This window comes from Amblyomma maculatum, chromosome 11 (assembly GCF_055883805.1).
Source record: "Amblyomma maculatum isolate TAMU_Amacu chromosome 11, ASM5588380v1, whole genome shotgun sequence".
Classification (NCBI taxonomy): domain Eukaryota; kingdom Metazoa; phylum Arthropoda; class Arachnida; order Ixodida; family Ixodidae; genus Amblyomma; species Amblyomma maculatum.
This window is the reverse complement of record NC_139354.1, coordinates 32,328,105-32,351,403: the sequence shown is the minus strand read 5'-3', so window position 1 is coordinate 32,351,403 and position 23,299 is coordinate 32,328,105. Positions and strand designations below refer to the sequence as shown.

Below are 23,299 nucleotides of genomic sequence, written 5' to 3'. Positions count from 1 at the left end.
ATGCGAGGCATTTATTTGAATGCAATTCAGCACTTTTATATCAAAGGACTTCAACGCGGTGACAGCTGACATGCGTTATTGCACACCACAGCCATGCTGTGGCATAGCTTCTACCATGTTCATGTTTGCGCCAATTTAGACCGCCATGAGTAGTCTTCGCCAAGTTATGCAATCACCACTAACCACAGCTACGCATACACACTTGCATGAAACGCACGGGTGAGCGAATGCTGTTCATGTCATTCCGTATTCACGCACTACAAAATGTCTTTCGAAACCGCCACTTCGCGGCACCTTCGCATTTAACGGTACGACCATCGCAGCGATAAACTTGCCTGGGGCTCCTTCCGAAAAGCCAGCAATCCTCTAGACATGTCTGTGGGAGATGTGGGCGATATATCGAGGTCTTGTCTCGACGTGGTACCATATCAAGGAGCTGGTTAGGCTTAGATTCGGTGGCACATCGGGATAAGACGCGGCGCAATGCTCAGGTGCGGCACTGCACAGAGGTGACACAGCACTTCAAGACGAACTGCTCCGCATGACGCGTCTGCTCCGTAGATGAACAAAACAAATGAGTAACACTTCAAGCACACACAGCAGACGGAACACACCAACGAACGAAACTACACGACAGATACCACCAGGGGCTGGTTGTTTGGGTGGTTTGGGCGGCAAGAAAACCCGGAAGGGCAAGGCAGGCAAGGTGCAATGCGCTGCAAGGCGTCCCAATCATTTATTTTTCATTATTGATGCCGTGAAATATAATGTTATACAGAGTAGTTGTGCTCACAAATGGAGATTTCTTGAGGCAGTGCACCCACAGCGGACGTTGCCCACTCCTTGTGGCCCACTCGTGTGTTTGTTGCCCACTCCTTGCCCATTCTCGCGAGGCAGTAGGTCGTGCTCGCGAGTCGCGAGTTCGCGCCAGTAGTTGCGGGGCGATCGGGGTTGTGTTTGTGCGACCCGAAGTGTGCGCTGCAAACTATCTTTCGCGCACCAAGTACGAACCCGTATTGTTAAAGTTGGCCATGAAACCCCACTGCCGACTACGGGCTTGATTTTCAGTCGGTGAACTGTCCGCGCGGCGCAAAGTGCCGTCGATCGGAAAATGGTGATGATGGAATCGGGCGAAACGTCTGAGACGCCTGTGATCATGGGTTTCTCGGAGGACCCGCCGAGCGCCGACGAAGCCGCTTTCTCCGGCAGCGAGCCTCAGACAGTGAGCGTCAGTGTTACGGACCACCTTCCGAACGTGCTTCTGGCCACTTCACAGGGCATCATCACGTCGGAGCAGCTGCAACAAGCCGGCATCAAAGCCACGCATATTGTTATTCACGATCAGAGTGCGCTCGATGTGTTCAAGACAGCTCAGGCGAGTGATATTCGTCGCTCTACCGGGCAGCCAATTTCACTAAGAGCAGTCGCACGTAATCTTTTGAAATCGGGGGAGATTACTGCTTTGCTTCCCCAAAGAAAACAATTCAAGTGGACATTTGCAGAAACTGGACATGTTTCTATCGTGATTGAGAGTTTTTCGTGTTACTACTTCCTGGAAATATTTATGGGTCTGTACCTTGACCTGCACACTGTAACTGTGATATACAACAGGCCCCTAATTAAGTTCAAAGCCTGTGAACTCGCTCTGCACTGATGTGGCGGTGATGATGGCTATGCCCTTTACAACTGCCTTTCGTCGCTGTGGAGTAAAAAAAAAAGTAGTGGCCAGCCCCTTTGCAGGGGTAACAGGCTTAATTAACAACCACCTGGTGGCTATGTGGCCCTCTCATTGAACTGCATAGCATCTAGCGTAACGAGCAGCGCAGAAACTAACTCACTCAGTTTGCCATTCTACTGAAAGACATAGTATCACATAGTGTTGAAGACTTATGGGCTCGAGAGATGTATAATGCTGACTTAACTTATAAACAGTTAGCACACATACCATATCTGAGAAATCTCTTTCAGTACAGGTATCGTCAACAGTGCTCTGTGTCATTATCTCCATTGCTTTCCTCAACTAATGGGCAATGTACCAACTGTCTCAGACGCAATTGGTCGTGTTGTGTAGCTGTGACGACCTGATGGTCACCCTCTGCTTGGTTTCATTCACACAACAGATCTCGTTTTTAATAACAGCGTTTCCTTCTTGTGAGCAAACGGAATAGACAGCACCCATCCATTGCTTGTTTTCTTCTTTCTGCCCTCCTCTTCATTAGCCTGTTGCACTGCCAGGTGTTCAAGGAACGCGTGGTTTGGCCTCTTCCATTGCAGGTTTGCTCACTAGTACTATCTCTTAACACCTACTCTTGTATGGTTATGTAAGGGAGTCGACTGAGCATTTGAGCAAGATAGCAATGCCTTCGATGGACTACCGCAGCTCAAGAACCAAGAAAAGATTCCAAGAGAAAGGAAGAACTTTTATTCTTAGAGAGTACATGCTGGAGGCTTACATATTCATAATTCAAAGATGGGCAAGGTGGTTCAGGTTTGTTTTAAAAGTGAGTGGTTCCGGCACCTCAAGAACTGGTGTTGACAAATTTATTCCATGCCAAATAAATTCAGAGTACTTTTGAGATCTGCATAACTCTTATGTAGCTACAAACCGATAGACTGTTTTCTAGAACGGCTAAGCCTACTTTTGTTGAACAGTAAAGAAACAGTTTTTGTGGCTAGCGTTTTTTTCCTGTCCTTCAGACACAGTGGCGTGTGTGACGCTCATTGCTTGCGCCGAATTTACTGCGCACTAAAATAAATTGTGCCTTGTAACTTTATCTCTGCAGGCATCACTAGCAGCCCAGTCGCCTGGTGATGATGGGTCTGGAACGGGGCAGAAGTACAAGTACAACTGGGATGAATCTGTCCACGAGCCTGAACTGCTGGTACGATGCAGAAATGTGTGTGGCTACCTCCACAAGAACAAGTTTGGCTCAGGTTAGCAGCTTTCATTTGCCTACGTTGATAATTGGTATGTTGCCATCCTGTAATATGTCCTAACGAGTACAGCATGAGTATTACAAGCTGTGAGCATGCTGATGGCTGAGCAACCTGTCGACTGTCTCACAAGGCGTACATGAACAACGCCTCCTTGTCTGTATGAATCACACTATCACATCTTATAGACTGTTGATTAGCTGCAAATTTACTTACACATAGGCCTTCAGTGCCATAAAGGAACACCCTTCTGTGTAGTTGGGGGCTCGAAAACTATTGTTCAGCATCAGGGTAGAAATGAAACTGAAGCCGTAACTAATGCCAGAGATGCCTGAACTATACTTGGTGTAGAAAGCTCCACTATCCAGCCCTGGCTTAATTGCGACTGAAAGCTGTCCCCAAGTATAGTTGGTGTAAGATCATGTTGGTAGAGAAATTTGTTCATTGCTTGGTGCAGAGAGCTTCATTGGGCTTACTTTGTCCTGTTTTTAATATTTTTCTGCAAACGTGTATGTACGTTTGAGGCAGCGCAGAAACTTCTTCACCAACCTAGAGTTCCTTTAGCACATCTTCTACGATGTGGTTCTTTTGCTGCCAAAAAAAAGGCCAAGAGCGAGAATGCACGAACTGCCAGCACTATTCACGGCATTTTTGGCACTCACATTTCACGTACCTTGTATACAGTAGCTGAAATATGCAAAATTGTTTGTGACTGCAGTATTGGTTAAACATCATTATTACAGAGCTGAATTGCCTCTTTTTGTATTGCCTCCTGTTGTCACTTGGCCAAGCCAAAGCAAGTTGGTTCTCAGGAGTTTGTTTATTGTTCCTGTATGCTGGGCATATACAGAAAGCGTAAACTCCCATAGCTCCCGTAGCATCAGAAATACTTTGCTAGCAATGTAAGTTGGTTGTTTGATGAAGCTGCTATGTGCGTTGATGTCACTACATGACGGATACAAAATTAAAGAAAAGGCCTGTTTTAGAGTTCGTAGTGACCAGTGAATGTTTTTTGTGACCAGGGGGTCGGGGGCGGTGCATCAAGTCTGGCACTCGTTGGTACACGCCGTCCGAGTTTGAGGCCCTGTGTGGACGGGCCAACAGTAAGGACTGGAAGCGGAGCATCCGCTATGCGGGCCGCACCTTGCTCTGCCTCATCGAAGATGGCATCCTGATGCCCCACGCTACGTCCTGCACCTGCGCCGCCTGCTGTGACGACCTGGTGGTGGTGAGTTCTGTCCCTCGTCTTTGACTCAAATTAAAAGCGATTGGGCACCCGCAGCCATCTTGGTCACTCCCTCGTTCTCTCTTTTCTTCGGCGCTTTGATCAAAAAAGAGCAGGTACTCAACGGCATCTCAGTCAGACTTCATGGCAGGCATCGGCAGAAAATGTTTGTCCCTTGTTCTCTCGGTTCTTCAACACTGGGATTAAAAGGGACCAGGTGCTCGCACCCATCTTGGTCAATTCTTCGTTCTCTCTGTTCTTCCACGCTGGGATCAAAAAGGAGCAGGTGCTCAACGGTGTCTCGGTCAGACTTGATGCAAAATGGCAGGCATCATTAGAGAATGTTGCGAAAACTGTTACGCTTCGATCTTCGTGTTGTGCCATTGCTCTTGTGCTGTTACTGGTCAGCCCTACCTGCTTGCTGCTGACACAATTAATGTTCAGTTTTTTGGATCCACAGCGTTAACAGATGGGGACAAAGAGAGGAATGATGCAGCACGAGAGGCACTGATCTTGAAACTCACGCAGATTATTTCTGGACAGGGCATTGCTTGGTGGAAGTTCCAGTCTCTTTAGAATAGAGGCTAGGCTGGAGTGGTGACAGAAAATTAAGTTTTCGTTTTGTTTTGTTTTCTGCTAATCAGAAATGCCAAAATCTTCTGGATGTAGTAGAGCCAGAAGAGCCAAATTTCTGCAACAAAGTGGCTAGCAGGCATTTCTGCTTCCTTCGGAGTTTACGCTCTGTCACATTTACGCTATAAATTATGACGGGAGGAGCAAAACTGGGAATTTTATCCACGCAGTAGGTCTCCTTATCGAAGAGTTTTATTCTACAAATGCAGGTGAAAAAAATGACGCTTCTGGGGAAAAAAAATCGTGAAATCGTAAACATTCAATTCGAAATTAACATTCTAGTTCAGGTAAAAGAAAATGGAATGGGGGGAATAAAATAAAACAGACCTGAATGAGCTGGGTGGTTTTGTTTCTGAGGAAAATGGGTCCTAAACACGTCTTAGAATGCATGGAAAGTGTAGGCGCCTACCCTGCGTTCTTAACAGATATCTTCGTCCAGTATTTTTTATGGTAAGTGTTAATTCGGTAGCTTTTAATGCATTTGTTGCTGAGAAAATTGTATTCAGAAGTTGTTTCAGCCATTCAAGTCAGATACGCGGCATCTACACCAAATAGGACTGCGTGGATCACTGTTATGATGTCTGTGTGTAACATAGCCTCTGGATTTGCATTGCAAAAAAAAAAAAGTGTTGATACACTGCAGTTTACTCACAAAAACAATTGGGGATGGCGGCAAATATTTATTTTCTGGCCTTTTCTAGCTCATAAAAGGTTTTTTTTCGGCCAAAGTGATGTCTTTATTATTCATACTCCGATCTAAAAGGAAACCGGTACACTTTGAAGTTGGCCTGTGGTAATCAGTACCTGCAGATACCAGTAGCATGCAGTTAGAATGTCATAATAGGTGTTTTTACACAGTGTCCCCTTAGGATTAATCACAACCACCTCATGTAGCTATGGGGGGAGGGGAGGAGTTGCATTTCTCAATGGTAGCAAGCTGATTTCTTTTGTTTCTTTTTTTCTTTTATTCAGTTTTCTCCTACGTGAAAGAGTCACTTGCTTCCTTCTCTTAATGACTCCCATGTTTCCTTAGTTTCAAAGTTATTTACGTTTTTTTTTTTTTCATATATTGCCTTTATCTAGAAATAACTTCCTTATTTGGGAAGACTTCGGGCAGATAAGTAATACAAAAACACAGTGCTTCTCTGTAACAAGGCTATGCCATTTTTTCTTGCGCGGAAATAGTTTACCAGCAGTGTCGCATGTATTTTTGAGTGTCATTTATACACTTAGGTTGCATCACACGAAGCTTTAGCGTTGAGCCTGCATTCAAACCCTCATTAAAGCTCTCATTACTTCAGCATCCAGTCTTCAACGAGGCATAAAGAAAATTGTAAATGTGCTAACGAAGAAAGTGCCATTCAAAGTAGCAATTAGAATGGTATAGAAGACTTTTCTGACTGTGTCTTCATAAACCAACAGTGTTTAATAAGTAGCCAATTATCTACCAGGCAGCATATTAAAGGGCCCAGGAAAAACTGTTTACTAAGCCAAGAAGACAAGCCCAAGCTATTACCAGTCCTCTCCTCAACGCAAAAATTTGGAAGCTAGCTTCATTAGCGCCTATCATATCGGCGAAAAAGAATGATGCTCCTCCTCTCCCCCCTCAGCTCGGCACGTGCCAACGCGCAAGAATAAAAATGAAGAGAACAACCCAACGCGCCACATCTCGTCCGCGTCATTTGGGAGCTTCAAATGAACGAGTGCACCTAGCAAGTCTCGATGACATCATCGGACAGATTTGCGCGTGGGGATGTGTTGCCTTAGTTGTGAGTGGTCACCAGGAGCACTTTTAAAAATTATTAGTCAATTATAGACTCCACGCAAACCTTTTAAATTTGATTCAAATGCTCAAAAAGGCCACCTCTATGAATATACTCTGACATAGTATAGACACCGATATAGTAAAGATTTTTGCAGCAGAGAGCTTCCACTATATTTTAAATTCCTGGTTTTCATTACACTTCAGTTTAAAATGACTTTAGTGTACTAATTTTGCCATTCAGTTTTAGGGGGGTTTTGAAGTAAGCTATCCCACACTGCATCACATAAAGCCACATGTGCCTATGTACCGTTTATGTGACCTTCGCAGTGCCACGTTGAGCTATAATTCTATGTAAGACATTAGTTTGAATAGTCAGTCACAAGCAATACTGTTAAATTATGGGAGAATGGCTCTGGTCGGCACTTTGCAAACTCAGCGTGTAAAATGTGCCACCCTTGTATTTTATTCCATCACATAATGTAGACCCACTAGTTGTGGCTTAGTGGTTATGTTGCTTGGCTACACAGCGGGCAACATGTGCTATGCGCTGTGTTACGTTTCTCCACCGATAAGTGGGACAGCTGACGCGGCCACCGCATAGCAACAGGCAGAACCGCGAGCGGATCGGCCATTTCGGCGCCGTTCATCGGCCACGCAACGCTTCCTCCCGCAGACAAGTCTCAGCGTGATCCTGCCACGCGCCAAATGTGTGTGTGTGCATGTGTGTGCAAACGCCGGCCAAGCCTGGAGCTCGTGAGAGAGTGCGCCGCCCTCGCCCATCTGCAGGAGGTGGAGGAGATGCGTTCGGACCACCTGCGATTGAGTCATCCCATCTTGCCCAGACTTGTCAGGCTCTCCATTTCCTGTGAGGGTTTTCCCTTTCCCTGTGAACTGGAAAACCTATAAAAAGCAGCGGCCGACTCCGCTGAAATAGACTACTTTGGCGCGCCGTAGAGACGACGCTAGACACCAGCTGTGTGAACGTGTCTGTATTCTCTCCGGGTCAGCTTCTCTGCCCGTTTCTTCTTGATGTTGTAGTAAAGGTTGTTTCGTTAGAAGACGCCTCGTCTTTGCTGGGACCGTGGATGGCGGACCGCCAGGCCAATGCTACCGAGGGGCCGCGCGCCGCATGTAACAACAGGCGTCAGCGGTGGGCTGAGCACGCGAGCCACAAACGTAATAACTGGTGGCAGCGGTACGCTACTCAGGCGCACGCGACCCAAACATAACAGCTGTCAGCAAACAATAAAGAATCACAAAATCAATCTGAAATGTCTCCCATTAGCCGTGCATTTTTTTCATTGTGTCAAAACGTAATTAATAATAATAATTGGTTCAGAGGAAGGGAAGGTGCTCTATCTGTCACACATGTTTCTGTGGACACCTGAACCGCGCCGTAAGGGAAGGGAGGAAGGTGGGAGTGAAAGAGAGAGAAGTGTCATAGTGGAAGGCTCCGGAGTAATTTCGACCACCTGGGGATTTTTAATTCCCAGTTTACAGTTTGTGTCTTGATTTGTGCCATATTCCAAGAGGCCAGAACTTTTTCTTTAATCTAGCTTTTGTGGTCATTGGGTTCACTAAGCTAAGTGAAAAATATAAATTATCGCTTTGTATTATGCTCAATTATTTGCAGAGTGGTCCAGTCCGCCTCTACACCCCTTACAAGCGAAAGAGGAAAGAAGAAGCTCTCACAGCCGGGAGGTCATCCGACGAGCCGCCCGAAAAACTGCCCCCGCTGGCTCCAAAGCCGGCTCCACCCAAGGCCAATGACTGTAAGGGTTCCCGCGTCTGTGATGTGGTGTTTCACGCTTGCCAGGGCATTCAGAGTGCTGAGGAGCCGCTTTGGGATGTTAAAACCAAACCAAACCAGACTTCGCTGAAGAAAAGTGCACTTCTGACAGTTAGTCCCTGGCAGACACAGAAATTGTCATGATGCAGGGATGAAATAGTGAAAGCACATTTATTGCGAACGACATTGCTGCAAACTGCTTCATGGTTAGCTTCAGACTCTTGCCGTTTTTGTTCTGGAGGTCCTTCTGTGTCTTCCCACTCTGCAGCAGCTCTGAGGAAGCTTTACTCTGGGCTAAATTGTAGATCAGAAGAGTTAACTGCTGGGCTAGTCGGTAGTCTTGACATCATGTTCATCTCACTTAGCGCAAAGAACAGGAGAGCAGCAGAAAGAAGGCGATCGTGGGTGGTGCTCTTAGCTAGTTGATTGAAAGTTGAAGCGCACAGCACATATCAGTCTTGCGCGGACGAAACCATGCAAGGCGTTCAGTCTCCTGCAAGCAGAAAGTTATCAGACAGGCCGCGAAAGAATTTAATCTCTATGTCTTATAGAATAATTTATGCGAGATCACTCACGCGATCTTATTCCGCATTTTTTTTATTTATACTAAATGGCTGCAAGTTGTCCTTTGCTTGTGCCTGCCTAGAAGAATTCTTGTGTTGCAGAAACACGATTTACATCTAAATTTTATGCATGCTTCCTAAGTTAGTTATTAACTCAGTGCCTAGTCTGGCCAGTGTACGATTTGCCATAGCACAAAGGAATCTCATTGATGTAGTTCATGGATTACTCAACAAAATGCTTCATGAATCAGCTTGGCAGGACTCCCGGGGGCTGTTGTTGTGTCCTTTGGGCTAAATGAAACAAATATATACATTCTAGATCATCTCTGGGAGCCATGTGGTTTAAAGCCTGTCTACTTGTCGAAATGTGTTCAAGGATTAATACAGACAGGCATCTTTTGGCTGAGATTGGACAAATTGCAAAGGAGGACTTGTACACTTGGTTTTCAGTCCACGTTGGGATGAAGGCATTTCATTAGAGCAGTTTAGGAGTGGGCTGTTGCAGTAGTGTAATGGGTACGCGCACTGTCATGGCCAGCTTCTGCCTGGAGTAGAAAGTATGTGGTCAGTTTATTTATTACAAAGAGTGAAATTCATTCTCACTTCCCCAAACAATAGAAGAGGCAGGCATTTGCTGAAGTTGCATCAGTCACTTTTCTACAAAGAAAAGCAGACAAAAACAAATAAATAAAATTAAAACAAAATTTCTACAGACCTCTGAAAATTGTGGCCATCTCTAGCTGCATGTGCTATGCAGCTTCAGTTGCATCATGCTACCGTCATATTTAGCTTACACATGAGTTTCGATGCGCTTGATAAAACTGTGCAACTCCTGACCAGCAGTGGCATCATTGAGTTTCATGCAAGAACTTGTATTAATAAATAGACAGCGCTGTGGAAAACAAGTGAGAAGGTAACGATGGTCGTAACAATTGGAAATGTAGCCCCTTTGTTCATACTAGTATTCGCCGCGAGATCGACCTAGAGGTGGCGCCACCGTCACTCTGGTAGTGTGGATCGGCAGCTGGCGGCACTCGCAGAAACGCACGCTGCGTAGGTCTGCTTCCGAGTTTACGGCGGGTTTGTTGGCGAGGAAAATGTGTCTTGTGCAGTATTTCTGCAATATTGCAGAAAGAAATCCAAGGATTTCGCCAATGCAAAAGAAGAAGAGCGGATTTTAGGAAAACAAAGCACGCAACCACCAGTCTTCTAGATTTACTTTGCACGTTTCTTGCGCTGTACCGCGCTCACGCGCCTAATGCTTGGGCCTGCCTAATGACAGCTTTGTTTTTCTTATCGACTTTTAAACAGTTTGCGCTTGTCTCATGCGAGTGAGACCGGCGAATTTAGTGTCAAGCCCACGCAGATACAAGGTTCGTGCTCTGACCTGCAGTAATTTAGATTGAATCGAGAAAGCCTGGTTCATTATATCGTACTTGACTCGAGGATTAAGCAGGTTAAATGTAGCATTGGCAGCGCACTGCATGGCGAGTTGCTTTAGACTGAGTTCACATCAACTCTGGCCCAGACAACCACGCACAAGTATTCCCCAAAAATGAGATCACGCCGACACTATACAGGAGACCTCGCCGCACTGGAAAGCTGATTGTTCACGTGTACAGCGCTGAGTGGATTGAATTTGCTGAGATGCTTTTTGCAGCCACAGTCATAGAATGTGATAGTGTATTGATGCATGCGCCACTAACTGTAAATGATTTCCTGAAACCGAGGAAAGTATAAGGGATTTCTGATGTGTGTGATGTTATTTATAACGGTAAATTAGTAGTGTAATTATTTTGTTTTGCAATGCGAATAAATTTCACCATGTGAGAGAACTTTTACACACTTGACAGAATCAGCGATTAATTTTCAGTAACGTTAAAGTGCAAGCTACGAATTACTCGCTGCGAAGACATCGTTATAAACTGCGCATGGGCACTGTCATGTTCTGGGAAGCAATTTTACAGGCTGAAAATTTCTTTATCACTAATTATTTAGCAGTGACTAAGTCTAATGCGAAGTAAAATATTAGGGTTGCTTCCAAAACATTTAGCAGTGACTAAGTCTTATGCGAAGTAAAATATTAGGGTTGCTTCCAAAACAGATGCCGGATATAAAACTATTCCGAAATAAATGGAGGCCATCTTATCATACGACTATAAAAATGTATTTATCCTCGAATTAAACAGTGATATTTAAGCCCGCATGAAGTTGTTTTACTCCCCTTGTCAGAAATGACGAGTTTTGTCGGAAGACAACACTTGGACGAAAAGGGATTATAATGATTATAATAGGCTACCAGTAAAGTACATTGATCTAGGTGTATTATGTAATATTTAGGATAATGATTAGGTGCAGGGAATATGTTTACCAAACATTCGAGCATTTCTCTAAAGCAAAATGTGCTCACTAAAACTTTTACGGATGCACTGAAGCCTTCAACAAAAAGAAAAAAAAGAAACGAAAGAAATGCATATTGGCCCGGGTTTAACGCATGAAAGCATCATCGGCTATGACGGATGGTTGCAGAGGCTGGTTTTGGTGTTTTTTTTTTTTTTTTATTAACACCACATTTACCACGTGAGATTGTTTATTGCGCAGTCAAATCCCACAGCAGGGGAACGCCTATCAAAACGGTTGTGATTGAATCCCCCGTTCTCGAAATCAGCAGTCGAGCGCCCTTACCATTGAGACACCGCGACAGAGGTTTAAAAGCAAAAAGAAAAAAAAACATACTCACACAACTCTATCGTGCATACAGACGGCATAGTAGGCATAGAATGGTCTGTTCAAACTGCATTCTACTATATGAAGCAGTCTGCGGTGGCATATGTTTTAGTAGCTGCGGTATTCCAAACAGAAACGGGAATATGCGATTTCTGAGCGTTTGCATTAACATTTATTGACCACAACGACCTTTCTTGCTTTGACACGGCGGTAATGACAGTACCACTTCGTTTGAGACATTGCATGTCAAAGGATCTCAAAGGCCGAAGACCGCGATGGATGATGTCCTTATCGATACGGACAAGTATATATTTTTTTATTGAAGCGTGTGGTTATAGACTGTTCATATTTATTTTGCAAGAGGCATATAGGTAAGCAAAAGCTCACAGGAACTGCGAAACAAACAAAAAAACTCCTGTACACGCCGCATGCGTGTGCGTAAACCACTGCGGGCTGGCACGCGACGCGAAAACGCATCCACACTGAGTAGGTTTCGCCGCTGAGCCGCAAGGTGGCGACTCTGCTCGATCTCGAGGCCAATACTATCTGTTGTACAGTTTCTGTATTATTGGGCTGTAGAAGGTATATTTAATCCTCTTCTGCTGAACCATTTACATTGTGTACAGTTTTTCTTTTTCTTCTTTCTTTCTGTTTAGTTGAAATGCAGCCATTTAATATGTCTAATATTTGAGAATTAAGTAATAAAATTTTGCTTAGTTGCATATTGTTACGGTATAGCACTCAAGAAATGACAAAGGCTTAACCCTTTGACTATCGAACATTCCGAGAGAAAAAATTCACCCCCAGTGTCAAATTTTTTTACTCACTAGCACTAAGCGCAGTATTCGTACGGCAAAAACACCATGGGACGGAATGCGGCCGCAGTACCCGTACGGCAAAAACAGTCAAAGGGTTAAGAAAAAGACAAACACACACATTTTTTTTTTTTTTTTTGAGTACGGTTTTACATTAGCAATTCAGGAACAATAGAGGAGGTTGTTATATGTGGGCTTAATGTCATAGTTATTTTGTTTTCCTTTTTTTTTTTCATTTAACAAGGTTTTCACAGGAGTGGAAAAAAATTCACAAGAGAAACAGTTGGAGACAAGACAGTCTAATGATGCGAAATATTCCATGGTTTGCCTGTGAAAAGGACAAAAATGTTACTTTTTTTTTTCTGTCATGTCAACAATACTTAATGCATTCATTTTGGCCCGAACATTTGAGAACCATAGCACTTTGATAACACGGGCTTGGTTTTTGGCCGGCCAAATGGCAAGACCGTGCCACTGTTAGCTGCGCAGTGTGTTTTTGTGGCTAGCGTAAACAGGCTGCCTACTCAATTTTTAGTACTGTGTCCATCCGCAAATTCTGGTGGCTTGGCTTCTTCTCATTTATACTTATCACCAGAGTCGAGCACAGGAGTGGAGCTCGGGCACCTTGTGATTGCTTTCATTTCTTTATCTCTCTCTTGTATCCAGTTGTGGTCACCCTGGCACCAACGCTTGTGTCCGACACAACTGCACGGGTGCTTGTTGGCAGCCTTGTGGATAGCGGAGTCGTCACAAGTGAGTCGTCTGACCTTTTTTTTCTTTTCTTTCTTTTTTATCTGCGTTTTCTCGCCATTTTTTTTAACCCGTGTTCACTCTTGCCAACCTGTGCGTTCGCATGACAGAATGCGTTGTCTGCTGCAAAATTGATTTGAATTTCTTGCTTTAATGCGTAAGCATTGTGGTGGCTGTGTAGGCGGATCTCGCGTGGGCATGATGTTCTCGGAGCTGTAAAAGAAGAACTAGTTGGTATATCGGAAAAAGAATAGTATCATCGGATAGAGTGTCAAGGAAAAGTGTGCAAGTGACAAAATGGTTGATGTGGGTTAACTAAATAAATAATTAGAGCCAATGAAGTTAATCAGATGACGAAATAGCCGAGAGGGGTAATGTCGACTTCCAAAGAGGGTCAAGCGGTACTAGACTTACTCTGACGTAGGCCTAACTTCCGGTGGCAGGAAATTTGAAATGTTTGAACGTGAATGAGCGGGAAAGGGTGTCATTTGCATCCACAAATGAGTGGGAATGGTTAGAAAGTGTGTAAAGAGAGGTAATCAGCCGACTGCAGTCTGAAAAATTCCGAGAGCACTGTAGAATCTGCAGTGCAGAAATACGAAAGCCTGAGAATTGCTGGTGCACACGGTACATCGCGGGCCCCTTATCGAACACAATCACCATTCCGTTGAACGCATCCAAAGTTCACCAAGGTTTTTATAATTGGTTTACAGGAAGGGAAAGGCTCAGTATCTGTTACTCGTTGAATCCCGCTGGCAGACAACACAGCAACACTCAGGCTTACGCATTTCTCCAGTGCAGATTCTGCAGTGACCTCAGAAAATTTTTTGTTCTAAGCATCACCTTGCTGCGAGTTCGGGTCACATATTAGAGAAGAATGAGACAAAAGCTTACAGCGCTTCCTTAAGGTTGATCCACATAGAACAATTTTCCATGTGGGTCCCATCGAGGCCAACAAATAGCTGTTCGTCGTTAGTTTAGCAGAGCCAGATAGCTTCTGTCTTCCACAAGCCTCTTTTTACTTGCCTAGCTGACAAGAGAAACCGTTGTGATAAAGTGATGCATGTCATATACAATATAAACCGCTAGAATAGTGCGTGCACATTCACATACGGAAGAACGCTGTTATTAGGGCAACCACATTTAGGTGAATGTGTAAATGTTTTAATTTGATTAGAAGCCTGTGACGAGGAACGCGATCACGCTGATCAGAATTGCTTAGGCGGTCTTTCAGCTTTTGCACTGTGGTGCCTCGCCGCAGTGCCTCGGTGGTTAAAGATGCTTGGCTGCTGAACCAGAGTGCCCAGGTTCGAACCCGACCCTGGCGGCCATGTTTTGACAGAGGCGAAATGCAAAATCATCAGCTTGCAGTGCAATGTCAGTGCACATTAAAGATCCCCAGGTGGTTGAAATTACCACACAGCCCTCCACTACGGTACCTCTTTCTTCTTTCACTCCCACCTTCCTCCCTTCCCTCAGGCGAGGTTCAAGTGTCCGCTGAGAAATGTGACAAATACTACTGCGCCTTTCCGTTCCTGTAAACCAATATACATTTACATTTACTGTGATGCCCTGCAAGAGTTTGCTGTGGCAGTCGACGCCTGTGTGAAAGTATGACAAACAAATGCTTCCATTACAGGCAGCAACGTTGTCGAGACGACAGCAGTTGCAACTCCACGCCTGGCGCCCTCAGCGTCGGACTTGACTGAGCAGCGACACTGGTGGCAGCTGGAAGAGGTGCGAGGTTCTTGTTCGGCTGCATGTCATCATAATAAGTGTCTGCAGAAGCGCCGCAAGCGGGTTCTCACTCACATGCCGACGACATAGTCCCGTAAATAATTCTGTGAAAGCCGTGTCCCAAGACATGAAGTTTTAATGAAACCAATTCTCATTATCTCGATATGGGTGGTACCTCATATTAGAACATGAAATATGCTCGCACCACGAGCCAACTATTTTATGCAGTCCTTATCATATACCATCCATATTTTGTTAAATCTATTGGAAGAAGCATTCATTGATTCATTTGGCAAATCCAATGTTTAAATTGAATTGCTTTTGTCACATTTGCGTATGGGATGTGTGTAATGTGCTTTAATGTCTTGTATTGTTTTTCGACATTTGACTGTTAACTTGTTTGTTGTTCGTGCTTTTCACTGTAGTTCCTATAACTGCTGTGGTTTCACGTGTTAATACAGTCGAACCAGGATATATCGAACTCGAAGGCGATCGCAAAATAGTTCGATATATCGGTAATTCGATATACAGAAATCGGCTCGGGACGGCACTTACGTTGCGAAAAAATGATACCGTATTTGCCGCGTAATCAACTCACTCTCATAACGAACCCACCCTCCGTTTTTGCACTCGAGAATTTGGGGAAAAAAAAAAAGCGTTAAGGCCAGCTCGCTTACATGCAAGCGATCTCAGCGACGAGCGGGAGCGACAGAGCAAAAAATTTCCAACTTGTTGGAACTGCGTCCCTGGCAGCTCAAAACAAGGTTTCTGTGTCGTGGCAGCGGAAATCACCAGCGTTTTCGCTTGCTTGTCACACTCACATTCGGTCGTCTCATCCACAGCTCATTTCTTGGCAGCGTGCCAAGATGCTGCGCAGCGATGATAACGTCGCTGCGTGTTTATCTTTTGATAGCTCCTGCGGCGGCGGAGAGCGAACTTGGCAGACTGCCCGTGATGGCTTCATTGCACAAGCCTGGTTCGATTTATCACGCCGTGCCTGCGCCTGAGGCGGGCGTAGTCTACTGCCACAAAACCATTGAAAAGCGTGATACAGTTGCTGCAGATGCTGTTTGAAGAGAAAAATGCTAAAAGCCAGTGTCATGATTGCAATTGACCGCGTGCTCTCGTTGATTCATACGTGCAAGGATAAACTACTCTCGCAAAAAAAAAAAAAAAATGCAGCTTCGTAACGCCTTATCTTACGCTAGCTACGCTGCGCGTACAGCGCAACGATAAAAATAGACGATCTCGCAAAAAAAAAAAAAAAAAAAAAAAAGATCTGCCGTTTTCTAACTTTTGCAGGCGCCATAGCCAAGTCAGCCGCCGCGCGCAGAGGGTTCGCAATACATGCTGGAGAAAGCGTCCGACGCTCTGTTTGAAAACGGGCTGAGCTGGCTTGGCGCATGCGTAACGCATGCTACTGCTAGAGTGTACTAGAAGGGTCTTTAGTACACTCTACTACTGCGAACGAAGGCCGGGAAAAAGGAAGGAGAGAGATAGCTAGGCAAAAGAATGGGCACACCCTTGCGCTTCGCTTTATCGCGTTTTTCCCATCGCGTTCCCACCGGTTCTCTCTGGTTCATTGACGCACATCTTGCAAACGTCACGTGCTGGCGCGCGGGAAATGATAACAACCGCAGAGGCACGTGCCTTTGGGGAATGGGCGCGGCACTGACCTAGCCGAATTGTCCCCCCTCATTCCTTCCGCGTGTGACTTGAAAACGTCACGTGGCAAACGGCCGAGGGTGATGCGATCGTCTTTGGGAAAGGCACACTTTCCAATGCGTGGTGCAGAGTTCGATATATCGAACGACCGGTGAAATTGAGTTTGATATATGACTCGGCTTTCCTATACTGTTACATGGGATTTTCAAGGGGATATTCCGTGAGTTTGATATAACCAAAATTCGATATATCCGGGTTCGATATATCCGGGTTTTACTGTATTTCTTGTGCTTTTGCAATCTGTGAAAAAATGATACGATAGCTCTACCTGTTAGAAAGCCAACTTGTTAGGAGCCTGGACCGACATCGAGTACGATCTCACAGCCTTTAGTCCAGTTTTTGGAAAACACACTGTGAGGAAGTGTTCGAGGCAGAAATTTGCCTATAAAAAAAGAAAGAAAGAAAATGTTTGCATGAAAATTGTACAACAACACGCCCACCCAGAGCGTAAGAAACACCTGGCACAGTTCACTGAACAGCAGACGGTCTTACAGATGGTGAAAAACCTGGTGAAGCAGGTGCAAGAGCTTCAGAAGCAAGTGGACATGGTTAAAGCACAGAGCACAGCATCGAGGGAGGCAGCTCTGCAACAACTTCGGTCGCAGCTGGAGAATGAGAAGAAGGAGGTGGGTACCACTAGGCATTTGTTTGTTTGTTTTTTTCTTCTGCAGTGCCTAAAGGGTTGGTTTGGTTGGTTTGTGGAGTTTAACTTCCCAAAGCGACTAAGGCTATGAGAGACGCCGTAGTGGAGGACTCCGGAAATTTTGACCACCTGGAGTTCTTTAACGTGCACTGACATCGCACAGCACACGGACGCCACTCCGTTTCGCCTCCATCAAAACGCAGCCACCGAAACGCAGCCACCGAGGTCGGGTTCGAACCCGGGTACTCCGGCACAGTAGTCGGGCGTCTTACCACTGCACCACCCCGGCGGGGCTTCAAGCAAGTAATAAATACTACAACTAATAGATTCGTTTTTTTTACCGCAGACCGACAGCGCACAAAAGAAGTGAAGTTCCTCGCCGCGCCATCTCTCTGTGCTAAAAACCAAGTCCAGTAATGGACCAACTAGCCTGCAAAAGCGACCTCGCGAGCTACAACTAATGTGCATGCATGGCAGAAGGTGGCTGGAAGCCACTGTGATGACAAGGACAGATCGTTCGGCAGTCTTTCAACGAACAAAGGTTTTAAAAGAGTGGTGGCTCGTTGTGATGCGCACATAAAAGAAACCCATCACTGAAACCATAGGGGAACATTTTGTTTTGTTTTTTACATTGTCGTGCTGACTATTAGATTAATAATTATAATAAGATAATAATTATACTATACTAGGAAAGGCTCCGGAATCTTCAGTGCCTGACGCTTAAGGAAGATGGCGATGACAGCCGTAGAACGCTCGCTCCAACGCTCATGCTTATGCTTGAACGAGCTACAACTGATCGCCGGACGTCCTACTCATTGTTCGCGCCGTAACATCCTGCACAAGGTCTTTTATTACAATACGAATACAATTATTAATAAAATTTATATTATCGTTAATAATTATTAATATTAAAATTATAATACTGTTATAATTTGATTTTCTTCAGACGAATTTTAATCATTGGGAAAGATGGAAAGAAAGGGCATGCCGCCTGTAGCATTCTATCCAATGACGTGCGCATGTATCACAATCGGGGCCGAATATTTTTGTCGACGCAGGCCTTGAATAGCGCTTGGGTCGAGGCACAGATGAGCTTGTCGAGAAACATGATGGAAGCCCGCAGTGATAAGGAAGCCTCGTCCACCCAAGAGAACACGCAGCTGCCACAAGCAAATGCTGCGGATGCACAAGGCGCCAGGGTGTCCATCGACAAGACCCTTGGATCGAAGGTATGCGACACCTTCTTGTGATTGCCACGCCAGCTGTTCATTGCATAGTATACAGTTAAACCTCTATGTAATGAGCCTCCGTGTAGTGAATTCCTCAATATACGAAGTTTCTCTATTCCACAACACCGCCGCCATTGAAGTGCGTGATTTGAAAACTCCATGTAACGAACATGTCGCAGCGGTTGAACTTGATTCAACGAACTCGTGACGCCGACTATCTTTTAGCTAGTGCTGAATTACAGGAAATTTGGCAGAACCCTGCAAGTTTTAAGACGATAAAACACGAATTAATGTGAGAGGAATGTCTACAATAGCAACGAGCAACTGCTGTTGATACAAAGTGTCACGTTTCAGCGCCGACGGCACATCTATGTGGCAAACACATCAGTCTCTGCTGCTTTCACTTTTTGAATGTGGCATTACAATGGTTCATGCTTAAAAGCAGCTAAAAATAACAGAACAAAGAAAAAGGCGCGGGGCGAGCAGTGTGCGTCTACTACTGCCATGCGGTTGCTCGCGGGATCGCGCGCGTTGGAAGCGGGAACAGTGGAGCGTGCCAGTGACACGAGGCAAGGTCAGTTTCCTGGGGAAATGCAACAGTCACAACGGTGACGGATGAGCGGGTCCATGCTTGAAGACGCAGGCACCTCTTCGCTTGGTGGCGGCGCAAACGCACACGCTCTCCCCCACTGATTCCTCCTCCGCCCCTTTCCCCACAATGTGTCGCACGAACCATGGCAGAGACTGCTGCCTCAGTCGCGCCGTGCCCTCAGCGCGATGGAGAAACATTTCACGCTTCTATAACCTCGAATAATTCTGATTTACACTAACCACTTTCGAAGTGGTTTTTCTTATAATCAATTCTTAATCTTGTTTTCCTTCAGCATTGTCTTTTTGAGTCTTCACGCGAAAACTGCATATAATGAAAGCCTGGATGTGATGAAAAATTGCAGACATTTTACAATTTCGTTATAATCAGGTTTAACTGCATCGATAACACAGCAGTCGTAGCACGCTGTTTACTTGTAGAGCTAAAAAGAGTGTCTGGTGCGGCTGCGTGTGGTCAGTGTGGTCAGCGTGTGGTCAGCGTGTGGTCAGTGGTCAGTGGTCAAAGCAGCATATGTAAGGATGCTGGTTGGTTTGTGGTGTCTAGTGTACCAGAGTGACTCGGGCTATAGGTGGCATCCAAACGACATCCAACGGCGTTGGAGTTGATAAGCACATTCGGGAGTGGAGCCGGCCACGTCATCTGCTAGTCGTGTGTTCCTATGCGCTGGTCGCATCATGAATTCGTTTTCCCGTGGCATTTGCATCGCTGTATAAACAACATACGCTGCCAGTGCACTGCGACAAAAACCTCGGGGCATCTCGAGCAATAGTGTGTCTTGGGTGAACTTTCGAACGCTAAAAAAACTTTCTAGAGATTGTCCCAGCTAGGCAAGCAGTTATGACCGAGATCGCACTGTTTGAACTCATTTCGCATCAACAATTTGCTTGTTATTCCTGTCTTATATTCTGACATGGAAGTATTTGAAACAATATTGGCGCATTATCGTGAATTTTTTGACGCTCGCTACTATTCGTGTTTAGGTACAGGCAACAAAAAATATGTTGGTTACTGCGTAATCCTGTAATAGTTTAGTAGTTTAATGCAGTGCTGCATATTTTGTGGTGCATAACTTTTCGTCATTTCATAGGTCTTGAGTGCAAAGTAAAGATGGATACGATGAGCATGAAGTACGATATTTAACGAATGAAACACTGTTCTGCGGAGCTTATACGAAGTCTGCTTATTGACAGTCATATCTTGTTTTAGTCTTGTACCTAAGCACTTAAACTTTACAGAGCATATAATTTGTCGAAGATTGTAACCGTTTGTTTCACGTTTCTACCATTTATGGCTGTACACGATTTGAAAAACGTCATCGTGGCGGTCTAATCCATCGTCGCGGATAATTACATGTTTTAAACATGGGGATGCATAATTTAAGCTTGCTTTACCTTTCAGAGCAGAACATGATTGCGTTACACGTTTGCTTTGAGCATTCATAGGGTCTACCTTTATTCAGCTTTAACCAGCAAGCTATTGTGGCCTATATCCAGCGTGTCTGTCTCGCAACCCAACAGTCCCAGGTTCAACTTCCACCTCCACTCAAGATGAATTCAATTACCATTTCTGCTTAATTACTTTTTTTGGTTACAGAAACTTCTTAACTTCTTTGAGAAATTTAACGTCAGTCCAAACATTTTGACGTGTTCCTGAACTTTATGTTCCGTCGGAAATTTTTGCTCACGGCAAACAACGCTGCTGCCGCCACTGGATTTTCTGCAGCATGGGACCCTCCACGAAATCGCGTTAAATTCATGAATTTGGCCAATGAGGCAATATATATGAGAGAGCAATGCTGGCACAATGTATTTTATGCTTCGGGACACCATAGAAAAAAAACGACGTGGGCTGAAAAAGAAAACACAGAATTCGTCACTGCTAATGTCGCCAATACTTGCAGGGATTGATGAGCAGCGGTAACTAGTATCTCGGGAGGACTTTGGAAAATGGCCGCTGGGTGACTTTTAGTGGTGCCTCTGTAGACTGTGCACAAGGCAAATAAGGGGCTACTGTAGTGGAGGGCTCTAGATTAATTTCAACCATCCAGGGTTCTTTGACATGCACAGAGGTCGCACAGTACACGGGCACCTCGTGTTTTGTTTCCATCAAAATGCAGCTTCCATAGCCGGAATTGAACCCAAGTCTCCCAGCTCGACAGTTGAGCATCCTGACCACTGATCCACCGCAGCGATTCAAGGCAGCAATGGCTACAGGGATAAGGCATTCACTTAACCATGAAAATCCGGTTTTGAAGTAAATGTTTGAAGAAAACCATGCATAGTACACTTTGGAACTCTAGTGTGTGCTCAGCTCTGTGCGCATCTTTTAGCTCACCTTTACAAGTTTGCTGCCACGCCCCCGACTTTGGCAGCTGCACTCTCACACGGTTCAGAACTACTATATAATCACTAATTTATGTGCAGGGTGAAAGTAGCTTTGGACAGCAAAGAGCCTTTGCAGCAGAGGCCACATCTCTCAAGTCTTCTTCTTTTCCTCCTTCTTTCAGCCGAGGTGTGCCAACTGCGACCGGGAAGCCTTGCTAGAGTGCACGAGATGTCGCCGCGTCAGCTACTGCGGTGCGTTCTGCCAGCGCAAGGATTGGGGCACTCACCAAGAGAGCTGCTGCGAAGAGGAACCCGAGGGAGACAAGTGACGGCCTGCCGGCCGAGCGCCCGCGCCATGGCTCGGACAAAAAGCGGGGTGACCGGTGAAAATTGGACTGGCCCCTCAGTGTCACAGAGACGACTGCAGTGAGTTGGTGCTTGAGGAAAAAAAAATGGTGTTTGCTGTGCTTGGAACAGAAGTGACTGCGAAGTACAAGCAGTGTTTTCAAAGTGCTCGGGCAAGCATTCAATACCGACCAGCTTCCGCTGTGCTGTTCACGGCAAGGCTGGTGTACCAAGAGTTAATACAAGAGACTTTAGACATTCTGCCTTTGGGCGCAACTCCGATCACCAGAAAAACACTTATGGAAGAGGGTAGGTGGTACGATTGTATAACTAAGTACTATTTCGCGCGGCACTAGGTTTTTATCAAAAGCAAACGGGCACAGAAAATTGACCCTAGCACTCAGAGTAGCATACTTCAGTCTGTAAACCTGTCAATTCTCTATGCCCGTGTTGTGTTGATCATATATCTCGCAGAAGAGACCATTGTGTCTTGTGGATTTGTTTATTAAGGCAAAAGCCTTTAATGGCTCAGACTGTTGTGGACAAAGTGTGCCCCGCTTTTGCGGTGGCTGTCGCGTGGCGTTCCTTGGCACGCGTTCAAGTGTGGGATTACAGATGGCAGGAACGCTAGACAAGATGAGACTTCTCAGTTGAAGTCTCATCTTGTCTAGCGTTCCTGCCATCTGTAATCCCACACTTTCACTACTTTAGTCACTAAAGTCCCTCGTAATTATTTCTCAGTCTCTCTGTTGTGTTTGTTGCCAAGACTTAGGTTATCTTAATAAACTAGTAATTTAGTAGTACAAGCTCCATGTTTTTTCTTAGAAGCAGAAAAGAAAGGCAGCTAGTCGTTCTGCTCAACTTTGTTTTAGCCGCGTATGGTTTCTCCCTGACATCTGCGTGCACTAGGGAAAAAAAAAGTGGTGGCAATTATATGCACAGATTTTAAGATTTTGAAGTGCCCTCAGGTAATAAACCATATGTAGCGCTGAACAAGAAAAAGTCTTAAAATTACAGGCATAATTATTAAAATCATGTGCCATAGCTCCGACTGGTTCATGCAATGATTATGTTTCAATTTCGTTCTTTTCTTTTTTTCGTGTGATGTCGTGATCTGTTTCGTCCTCGTTATTGCTTTATTGCTTTAGCCAGTAATGAAAAATGAACGTGGGATGGAATCAAAACACAATCATTGTAATATACCAGCTGTAAGTGACAATTTGTTGATGTCCAAGTTATGCCCTGGTAAATTTGGCAATACTCTTGGCAGGCGATGGTAATTACAGCCCTCTTCCATAGCTCTCATATGTGTTTGTTGGTGCGATCTTTCTTCCATTTTATACAAGATCATTAACGTATTTCATCAATTTTAGGCTTGTGGATAGTTGAAGCTTTTATTGTTACATGCATCCATCATGTACCGTCTTTGCCAAAAGTAACCAGGCTGCTTCGAAGGCTGCCGGAGCAAGCGCGCGGCCGTGTGGC

General features: G+C 45.0%; 2 protein-coding genes across 2 annotated transcripts in view; one reads left to right on the top strand and one right to left on the bottom strand.

The window, feature by feature from the left end:
- Patr-1 (Protein associated with topo II related - 1) overlaps positions 1 to 660 on the bottom strand; it is a 30,636-nt gene extending 29,976 nt beyond the window's left edge. The window contains exon 1 of the mRNA XM_084583331.1: positions 336 to 660. Within this exon, the coding sequence (XP_084439457.1) occupies positions 336 to 374 (39 nt within the window). The 5' untranslated portion in view covers positions 375 to 660. The remainder of the gene's footprint in view (positions 1 to 335) is intronic.
- A 52-nt stretch (positions 661 to 712) lies between these two features.
- LOC146173424 (deformed epidermal autoregulatory factor 1 homolog) lies at positions 713 to 23,299 on the top strand. Its single transcript, XM_084583333.1, has 9 exons — positions 713 to 1,375; positions 2,784 to 2,934; positions 3,957 to 4,162; positions 8,191 to 8,329; positions 13,118 to 13,204; positions 14,841 to 14,938; positions 17,158 to 17,289; positions 18,365 to 18,535; positions 21,652 to 23,299. Exons 1-9 carry the CDS (start codon positions 1,112 to 1,114, stop codon positions 21,796 to 21,798), a joined length of 1,395 nt encoding a protein of 464 aa, XP_084439459.1. The 5' UTR covers positions 713 to 1,111; the 3' UTR covers positions 21,799 to 23,299.

Bases quoted from the DNA above. Each gene is read 5' to 3' on its own strand.
- LOC146173424 (XM_084583333.1), top strand. From the start codon at position 1,112: ATGGTGATGATGGAATCGGGCGAAACGTCTGAGACGCCTGTGATCATG. The intron at 8,330-13,117 runs GTAAGGGTTCCC...TCTTGTATCCAG, and splicing joins TCCACCCAAGGCCAATGACT to TTGTGGTCACCCTGGCACCA. The intron at 13,205-14,840 runs GTGAGTCGTCTG...CTTCCATTACAG, and splicing joins GGATAGCGGAGTCGTCACAA to GCAGCAACGTTGTCGAGACG.